General features: G+C 44.8%; 1 protein-coding gene across 1 annotated transcript; it reads right to left on the bottom strand.

The window, feature by feature from the left end:
- Positions 1-7,593: 7,593 nt before the first annotated feature.
- Positions 7,594-10,148, bottom strand: LOC127680410 (PRAME family member 12-like). The gene is made up of 3 exons (XM_052175872.1): positions 9,862-10,148; positions 8,982-9,563; positions 7,594-8,209 (listed from the first exon to the last, which is right to left on the bottom strand). Exons 1-3 carry the CDS (start codon positions 10,146-10,148, stop codon positions 7,594-7,596), a joined length of 1,485 nt encoding a protein of 494 aa, XP_052031832.1.
- Positions 10,149-10,407: the final 259 nt, after the last annotated feature.

The raw sequence follows: 10,407 nt of genomic DNA, 5'->3' as shown, positions 1-10,407 counted from the left end.
GGGGATGGCAGGATTCTGCAGACTCTGGATCCCAGGGTTTGCTACCTTGGCAGCCCCCTTATACCCTCTAACAAAAGAAAAAAGGTAATTCATTTGGACTATGGAACATCAATTGGCTTTTGAGACTCTCAAAAAGATGCTGCTACAGGCCCCTGCCCTAGAACTGCCTGATTTTAAAAAAACCTTTCACCCTATACATTGATGAGAGAAATGGAGTGGCCAGGAGGGTCCTCACTCAAACTTTAGGACCCTGGAGGCGCCCTGTAGCCTACCTGTCAAAGAAAATGGATCCTGTGGCTAGTGGATGGCCCTCCTGTCTACAGGCAATAGCAGCTACTGCTGTGTTGGTGAAAGATGCTGATAAACTGACTATGGGCCAGAATGTGACAGTGGTGACCCCCCACACCCTTGAGAGTGTCATTCGACAACTCCCAGACCACTGGATGACTAATGCTCGATGACCCACTACCAGAGTTTGTTGTTGACTTATGGTTGACCTTCGCTCCACCTGCCATTCTTAACCCCGCCACCTTACTGCCTGAAGCTGACGAAACCCCCATACATTACTGTGAAGAGATACTGGCAGATGAAACTGGGACTTGGCCAGTCTTAACTGACCAACCATGGCCAGGGGTGATGACCTGGTTCACTGCCAGAAGCAGCTTAGTGGTAGAAGGTAAGCGCAGAGCCGGGGCAGCAGTAGTGGATGGGAAGACTGTCATATGGGCCAGCAGCCTGCCTGAAGGGACATCAGCCCAGAAAGCAGAGCTTATTGCCATAATTCAGGCTTTGAGACTAGCAGAAGGGAAGGCTGTCAATATTTATACAGACATACGGTATGCCTTTGCAATGGCTCACGTTCATGGGGCGATTTACTGACAATGTGGACTACTGACTTCCGCTGGGAAAGACATCAAAAATAAAGAAGAAATTCTTAGCTTGCTAGAAGTTGTTCATTTGCCCCGCAAGGTGGCGATCATCCATTGCCCAGGGCATCAAAAAGGAACTGGAGCAATAGAAAGTGGAAATCAGATGGCAGACCAGGTAGCTAAAGAGGCAGCACAAAGGCCACTGACTTGGTAATTAAAACCAAACCCCATCCAGTCGAAGAGATCCCAGAAAAATGGATCCTCACAAAATTAGAGGGGCTGGAGTACTTGATTAATATACACCACCTCACTCACCTGGGAACCTAAAAGATGATGAAACTAGTTAATAGATCCCCTCACTATATTCCTCAACTACAGAAGGCAGTAGAGGACCTAATAAAGAACTGTTGAGCATGTGCGCTTACCAATGCTGGGTCGAACAGGACTCATATCGGAAGATGCTTGTTAGGAAACAGGCCAGGGACTTTTTGGGAAATTGACTTTACTGAGGTCAAACCAGCCAGATATGGAAATAAATACCTTCTAGTTTTTGTAGATACCTACTCAGGGTGGGCTGAACCATTCCCCACCAAAAGAGAGATGGGTAACATGGTGGTCAAGAAGATACTTGAAGAAATTTTTCCCCGTTTTGGGATACCTAAAGTAATTGGGTCAGACAACGGACCTGCTTACGTCGCCTAGGTAAGTCAGGGATTGGCCAGACAGCTGGGGATGAATTGGAAATTACATCATGCCTCCAGATCCCAGAGTTTAGGGCAGTTAGAGAGGATGAATAGAACTCTAAAAGAGACCGTGACTAAATTGACCTTAGAGACCTGCGGGAATGATTGGACAGTCCTTCTCCCTTACGACCTATCCCAGGTCTGAAATATTCCCGGAGCCTCAGGTCTTACACCCTTTGAACTAATTTTTGGGTGCCCCTGCCCTTCTATATGACTGCAGAGAGAAAACCTGTCCTGTTTCCCCTCCCCCATTCCCCCATCTTGCCTCCTAGCTTGGGTGAAGGTGCTCGAGATCATGAGAAAAGAAATCTCGGAGCAGTTGAAAGAAACCTACATCGCTCGGGACTTGCTGGTGCTGCATCAGTTTGAAGTGGGAGACATGGTCCTGGTGAGAAGGCACTGAGCAGGGAACCTCAAGCCACAGTGGAAAGGACCCTACCTGGTGCTGTTGACTACACCCACCGCTGTGAAGATAGAGGGAATCCCCACCTGGGTTCATGCTTCACACATCAAGAAGGTCCCCCCAGGGACTGATCAAGATGAGTGGATCTTGGAAAAGACTGATAATCCTTCTAAACTGTGCTTCCGTTGCTTGCATACCTCCGAAGATTGACAATCCCCATGCCCCTCGGACACTGACTTGGCAAGTAATGGATACCAACACGGGAAAAATTATAAGTAGCACCCAAACCTTTGTGCCTGCGGGCATCTGGTGGCCACGTCTTGGGTTTTGTTTTCGACCCACAAACCCCACTGCCAGGAGTAGTCCTCCTAACATTGTTCAAAGCAAGGGGTTTTATGCCTGCCCTGGAGCCACTAACTCTAGAGGTTGTGGAAGGCCAGATGAGTTCTTTTGTAGGAGTTGGAGCTGTGTAACCTCCAATGATGGGGATTGGAAATGGTCAGTTGATTCAACTGATCGAATAACCCTTTCTTTTGCAAATCCAGGATCTGGGTGGCATGCCACCATTCCTCTATATGCAGGCAAGCCCTGTTCTCCTAGGGACCTAGACTACATAAGAGCTCAGTTCACTGACACAGGAAATGAACCCCCTTGACTACCTGGCTCCAAGGGTTGTACTGGGGAATGGTTTACTATAACCATGGGAGTAAACCTGGGTCCCTGATATCAATCCGATTCAAAATAGAAATACCACCCCCAGTTCCAATAGGACCTAACAAGATCCTCCTAGAGCAAGGCCCTCCTGCCAGGCCCAAGGCCCAGACTCCTGTAACTGCCCCATCTATCCCGAGAACTGTGAGATCCCTTAACACCATCATTCCTCATGGACCCTGGACCACAATCTGTACATATCCCTCTATGGGACAGAGACTGTTCAACCTGGTTAGAGGAGCTGTCTATGCCCTTAACAACACTGATCCAGATGCTACTATTGATTGCTGGTTATGCTTATCCTCAGGTCCCCCTATTATGAAGGAGTCACCTATAATGGGGATTTCAATAAAACCAGTAATCATGCTTCCTGCTCATGGGGGATAGGAAAGAAATTAACCCTGATTGAAGTAACAGTATCAGAGGAGAGTCCCAGTCTTTGCATAGGGACCCTTCTCCCTTCCGATCGTCATCTATGTGGCCAGACTCACTCCGTGAGCAGGACAGAAACCAACTATTAGTTGGTACCTTCTCCAATGGGCCTGCAACACAGGACTTACCCCCTCCGTATCAACTAGTGTTTTTGACCCCTCTCATGATTTCTGTGTCATGGTTCAGCTTCTACCCCGAATGACTTATCACCCTGCTTCCTACCTAGAAGATGAGTATACCAGCAAGAGACTAAAAAGGGAACCAGTTTCCCTAACCCTAGCTATGATGCTGGGAGCTGGTCTTGAGGTGGGAGTAGGGACGGGCATAACAGCCCTAATTGAAGGTAGACAAGGAGCTCAGTCTTTTCAGTCTCTAAAGGAAGCTATAAATGAAGACTTAGAGATGCTGCAAAAATCCATGGATGCCTTTGAGAAATCTTTGACCTCCTTATCTGAAGCAGTGTTACAGAATAGAAGAGGTTTAGATTTGTTATTTTTAAAAGAAGGAGAACTGTGTGCAGCCTTAGAAGAAGAATGCTGTTTTTATGCAGACCACACAGGAGTAGTCAGGAATTCTATGCAGAAATTAAGAGAGAGACTTGAAAAGAGAAAGCGAGATCGAGAAGCACAACAGGGATGGCTCAGATCCTGGGACTCTAAGTCTCCATGGGTGACCACTTTATTCTCTGCTTTCACCGGACCAAGTCTTGTTATATGTTTGGTTCTAATCTTTGGCCCTTGTTTAATAAATAAAGGACTTGCTTTCATTAGGGATAGGGTAAATGCAGTGCAGCTTATAGCTCTCCAATACCAGTATCAACCCATAGTTAAAATAGAAGGAGAATATGATTACCATTCCCCATAGGAAGACACCAATTTTTAAAATTAAAAGATTAGAATTATTTAGCAGAAGAAGAGGAGAATGAAGGGAGTTTGAAAGGAGTTAGAACTCCTCAGAGTCCATAATTAAGGTTAAAGGGACGAATGGTGTAGTTTAACGTTGACCAGACTTCCTGCTAACAAAGATAAGCCTCCCTCCCTACATTGCTGATGCCCCGATCTGCATGTACTGCTTGCTGATGTAACCACGTGCCAATTTCTCCTGCCAATGTTTGAATCAGCCAATCGTGTGTAACTGGGCCAAATCCCCCTGACTTTTCCTATGTAGACCCCTGGTTTCCAAGCCTAGTGGTCGATTCCTCTGTCTCCTGTGTGAGATACTTGTCATCCCGGAGCTCCGATATTAAACTGCCTCGTGTGCTTGCGTCAAGTCTCTTACATTTCCTTGGGTGTGCACCATCCCAAGACTAAGTGAGGTCTCCCCCAAAGGGGTGTCCTACAGAGGCTGGAAGACAGAAGTTTCTGACCTGGATCTTGAGGCATGGTGAATAAGTAAAGCTTAGGTAGCCAGGCAGTGGTGGTGAACACCTTTAATCCCAGCACTTGGGCGGTAGAGGCAGGTGAATTTCTGGGTTTGAGGCCAGCCTAGTCTACAGAGTGAGTTCCAAGACAGCAAGTGCTACACAGCGAAACCCTATATGGGAGAGGGGGAAAGAAAAGCTTAGGTGCAGGCAAGGTAAATCACACCTTTAATCCCAGGAGACTGAAGCAAAGAGGTCTCTGAGTTCAAGGTCAGCCCAGAACAGAGTAAGTCCTAGATCCAGATGTGGTGACACACACCTTTAATCAGGGCCACACCTTCTATTGGAGGCCAACATATGGACATTAGAAGAAGGAAGATTCACTCTTGTTTGTTTGCTTGTACTTACTTGCCAGCACATCTATAGAAACCTACTTCTACAGAAGACTAGTGCAAGCAAGTAGCTCATGGGCCTGAGAAACTAGTAGATTCTTGGAGTTCCCATCCATGGCTGCCCATTTTTGGGTTAGTTGCACTACAGACTTTAAGTCATTACAATAAATTCATTTAATATATAGAGATATTCCATAAAATCTGTGACTCTAGAGAACCATGACTTATATAAGTACATACATACTCAAACTCACATACTCTGAGAAACACACACACAGAGTCACACAAGTCATACACTGAATGATAACAAATCAAAGCATATACTGAAAACATGGCTGTGAGGATTTATTCTCCTGAAGGTCTTAAGATCAGAGAGACTGGGAAGAGCTTTCTGAATAGGTGCCGATGTTCCTCAAGAGTAGAGGACTGAACTAAAGGGGTGAGCAGGTGGAAGGCATCTCCAGGAGGAGACAAAGTTCTGAGATGATGGAGGCACCCAAGAATCAATGGGGGTGACCTTATCTGAGACTCACTACATTGGGGAGATGGAACTTGAAGAGGGCATTTCCTATAGCCAGGCAGGAGCCCCAGTGGAGCAATAGAGACATCAATCTACCAAGAAAACATTTTTTAAAAAGTTTTACTTATTATATGTAAGTATACTGTAGCTGTCCTCAAACACCCCACCAGAGGGCATCGGATCTCATTGTGGATCATTGTGAGCCACCATGTGGTTGTTGGCATTTGAAATCAGGACCTTTGGAAGAGCAGTCTTACCTGCTGAGCCATTTCTGCAGCACCAGGAAATAAAACCATTTTTTAATGGTTTTATGAGACAGGGTTGTGTGTGTGTGTGTGTGTGTGTGTGTGTGTGTGTGGCTGTCCTTAAACTTACTCTGTAGATCAGGCTGGCCTTGAACTCTAAAATCTATCTCACTTACCTGTGCTGGGATTAAAGGTGTGTACCACCACTGCCCAGCAAAAATTTGACCCAAAATGTATCCTGTCTAAAAGGAATGCAGGTGTTGGGCAGTGGTGGTGCACACCTTTAATCCCAGCACTTGGGAGGCAGTGGCAGGCAGATTTCTGAGTTCGAGGCCAGCCTAGTCTGCAGAGTTCCAGGGCAGATAGGGCTATTCAGAGAAACCCTGTCTCAAAAACAAACAAACAAACAAACAAACAAACAAACAAAAACAACAAAAAGGAATGCAGGCACAGGGGATGGGGCAGAGACTGAGGGAATGGTCATCCAATACCCTGCCCATCTTGAGACCCATTCCATGGGAAGCACCAGTCCCTAACACTATTAATGATACACTCTTAGGTTTTCAGACAAGTTCTTCTTGTCCTCTGAGAGCCTCTACCTTTCAGTTGACTCAGACAGATACAGACACCCATAGCCAAATAGTGGATGGAGCTTGGAGACTCTTATGGAAGAAAATTATGAAGGATTATGGGCCTAGAAGGGGATAGGAACTGCACATGAAGGGCAGAGTCAACTAACTGGGCCTTTGAGGTTCTCAGTTTCTGAACAATCAACCAAAGAACATACATAGGCTGGACCTAGACCCTCCCCACATATGAGCAGATCTGCAGCTTTGTCTTCATGTGATACCCAAAACTAGAATGGGGGCTACCCCAAAATGTGTTGCTTGTATTGGGATGTGTTCTTCTAGCTTGGCTTCCTGATCTGAACTCAGTAGGATAGGAGGCACCTAGCCTTGAAGAGACTTAAAATGCCAGGGTGGACAGATAATGGGGTGGGGGCACCCATTCATATGAGAAGGGAATGGGGGAAAGATTGTGGGAAGGGATGACCAGGAGGGTGGCAGTGAGTGGGATGTAAAGTGAATAAGTTTAAAAAATAAGTTAATAAAAAAGAAAAAGAAAAGAAAAAAAACAAGAGTGGAGGAACCTTGTGTCCAAAGGTACTTTAAGTCTTTTTTCTTTGAGGTCATGGCAAGAATCCATATATTCTCTAACACAAGGGACATATATATCCTGAGAGGCAACCACAGTTGTCAACCAAAAACACTTGAATTCTTCCAGCAAATTCCTCTGCCAGCCAAAAATTCAAATATCTGCCAGTGGTCTATACCAACCTAGTACTGGAGTCCAAGGTATGTACCACCATAATGTTACTCATTTTATTATTTAAAATATATTAATTTTTATTTCTTTTCATCATGCGTATGGTATGTCTATGTGCAGAAATGAACAAGTCTTCCCATAGACCACAAAATGTCAGATCATCTGAAGCTAGAGTTACAGGTGGTTATGGGCATGAAAACTAAAACAATCCTCCCCAGTAAGAGCACCAAGCAATCTTAAACTTTGAGCCATCTCTCCAAGAGAATCTTTGTTGTGTTTTGATAAGGATTTCAGGAAGCTGAAGTGTATATAATCTTGAAACATGGGGCATGTTATTCTGAAAATTCTGTGGAAGAAATAGGGACAGAGAGAAGAGAACACAAGAATATGTGAAGGGCAAACCGAACAGTGAATACCGTATTCAAATCTCTTTGAGTGTGTCAAGGTGGGTCTGTACTGTTGACCTTAGACAGAATTTAAGCCCTCATTCTCCAGATCAGTATTTCTCATTGAACTATGACCCAATGAAACAATCACCATTCCCAAGTACCTCCAAATAATGCTGAAATACGCATGCTTTATCTGGAATGAGTCACTTGAGTTCCGGCTTTCCTTTCTCAGAGTCCAGAAGTGACCACTCTCGTTGCCAACAGAAACATAGTGTGGCCTCCATGTTGTAGACACAGAGTCCTCCACAACCTGCACAAATGTTACTCACAAAGCAGATCTCTTTTGGCTGACGTATAACATTGAGTGTGACCATTAGCTCAGAACAATATTGTGCAAATTTTTGTGGGAGGACATTACCTAATTCATCATAGACCTCATAGGGTGCAGAGTACATTTCCTTGGTCAGCTGTCTCAGGTTTGCAGTATGCTGCAGTAGCTTCTCCAGGCTGTTCTTAGATAAGAAGTTCATCTGAAAATCAACCTCAGTGAGCTGGATGCATTGGCTCAGAGCAGGCAGGAGGACATCGATTTGGAAGTCCGTGATCATACAGCCCTTCAACTCTAGCTTCTGCAGTGTAGCTGTCAGTCGTTTTAGAAGTCTTCCTAGAAATTCATGACTTAAATTTATAAAGTCGATGCCACTCAGATCCAGGTGTTTGAGCTGATAGACTCTTGGACACTGGGACAGACACCACATATCTGATTCTGACAGCTTGCAGCGAGTGATTGCAAGGCTCTCTAAGGGAGTCTCTAAGCACCTAAAGAGAGACAAAGAAGATCATCTCCTTAAACTTCAATAGAGGTACACAGAGGGCAATGATTCCAAGAAAAGAGGCTATTTATGTCTAAGGTCTTTATGTGCTCATAATGAAACTCAAGATTAGAGTGCTCCCTGATAGAGAGTACCCAATAAGTCTTGTCACTATAAGCAGAGGACACACAACACCATCATGACTGCTTTTGCCTGAAGGTCTACAGTGCCCTCTGCACTTACTAGCATAATACTACATCAGAGGACAAATGATATCAGAAAGTGAATCCCAGTAGGACTGTCTTGGAAAGACCTAGAACCATTCCCGTGTGTGACAAACTTGAGAGCATGAGGCCCACCTCCATGGCATGGACTTGGTCCTGTCAACAGAGTTCCCAGAAGCCCCAATGATCCTCAATCATTACTCAGCCCCTTCCTGTGCTTAGATGGCCTCAGACTCATGGGGAGACAGAAGCAGATTAAAAGTCTTCATACAGTTCTCAGGACAGAACTGACGTGGGGCAGAAGGTGGTTTAAGCTTTTGTAGCCTCCATAGATCTGTTTTTGCTACATCTGGATCCTAGCAAAGAACTTTTCTAAATAATGGACACATACCTGATAGTCTGAGTTTACTGAAGTGAGAACTCAGGATGTAGAGTATCACAAGGTCAAATCTGTGTAAATCCAAGATTGTCAGGGAAGCCACAGGTGTGCACTGACCTTTCATGTAACATAGGCTTTGATCTGGCCCCTGGATAAAGCTCTCTATCCTTACTCACCTGAGCACTTCATCCAGATGTTCATTCACAAAGCAGACGTCATTCAAATAGAGATGCTGGAGCTTGTGGAGTTTGGAGAAATGGGGAATGATCATTCTTATACACCGGTCTTCCATGTCTTTATTTCCAGACTGTTCCAAAGATATGTGGACATTATTGAGAAGGAGTTTTTGAAGGTTTCTCATCTGGCCCAGGTCAGAGGCTATCATTGCAAGAGTGTCCAGGTTGAAGTGTTTATACACTTCCAATTCCTGGATAGAACTTGGCTCAACTATTTCCAGAAGATGCCAGGGGTTGTAGTGAGGGTTGGGCAAAAACATCACCTTCTGACAGTTCACCTGTACATCTTTTCTCTTCTTTGCCCACTCATAAAAATATTCATTGTATTCAATTGTATGCCTGGGATTCACATAAAGGTTTATCCACACAGTCACAGCCTGTGTTCCCCATTGTATGGGATGATTCCTCAATAGTTCTGTCTGGCTAAAGTCTGGAGGGCAGGAACCATTCTCTATTCCATCCCACGCATTCCAGAAATTATGGTTGGCATCTCGTAAATCAAGCACTTGTAGGTTCCACCTCCTGTGGATCAAATGGGAAAAATATTCAGATGACAGAAGAGACAATGTGTAAACAGATTTGACCTACAACACAAAGACCCTTAAATCCATTCCTCGAGGGAAGAGGCTGGGACAAACTCATTGCATATTGCCTGCATCTCTTCTCTGCTATGCTGTATACAGCACTTTCCCTTTTCTTAGTTTCTCTCCTCAGAGATAGTGACATCAGAAGTCTCAGATTCAACTTGGACCACATTGTGAATACTTTCCTCAATCCATACACTTCCCTCTCATCCCCATGCTCCCTTGGTGTCTCTTACCTGGGTCGAACTTTTTGTCTCATCAGCAAATCCAGGCCATCCAGCATAGCCTTCAAGGTCTCCAAGTCAGGAGTCTTCATCAGAGCTCCCACAGGAAGGCATGGGAAGGGCCAGGCTGCCACCATCTGCCTCAGGATGTTATGTTGTTTGCTGCTAAATGCATCCTTAAAGAGTGGTGGGAAGAGCTCCTCTTTCATGTCTTTTAGAGCATAGATTGTCAAGGCTTCATCTTTCAGCAGGCTTTGTTTTGCCAGCTGCTGGATCGTGGGAGGGGTCTTGAAGTTCATTATGACTTTCTTGTGGGGAGATACTATGGAAATAGGGAGATAAGGGAATTATTTCAGGTAAAACACATTTTAGCTTGCATCTTTCCCTACTAATTATTCAAATCAAACTCAGTCACTGTTCAGGCAATGTCATAAACCTGTATTTCCCATTAGACAATATCTATTTTTCTAAGAGCCACGTTTCCCTTAAGGGCCTTCTTGAGATTCAAAAGCACCCATTTCAACCCAATCATTCTATAGCTCCCTTGCTGGGAAGCTG

The sequence above is a fragment of the Apodemus sylvaticus genome, chromosome 3 (genome assembly GCF_947179515.1).
Source record: "Apodemus sylvaticus chromosome 3, mApoSyl1.1, whole genome shotgun sequence".
Taxonomy (NCBI): domain Eukaryota; kingdom Metazoa; phylum Chordata; class Mammalia; order Rodentia; family Muridae; genus Apodemus; species Apodemus sylvaticus.
The sequence above is the reverse complement of the archived record's forward strand: the minus strand, read 5'-3'. Positions and strand labels throughout refer to the sequence as shown.

Excerpts from the sequence above, each read along its gene's own strand:
- LOC127680410 (XM_052175872.1), bottom strand. The coding sequence starts at position 10,148 with ATGAACTTCAAGACCCCTCCCACGATCCAGCAGCTGGCAAAACAAAGC. Across the intron at positions 9,564-9,861 it reads AGACAAAAAGTTCGACCCAG|GAGGTGGAACCTACAAGTGC; the intron begins GTAAGAGACACC and ends TTTGATCCACAG. Across the intron at positions 8,210-8,981 it reads CATCTGGATGAAGTGCTCAG|GTGCTTAGAGACTCCCTTAG; the intron begins GTGAGTAAGGAT and ends GTCTCTCTTTAG.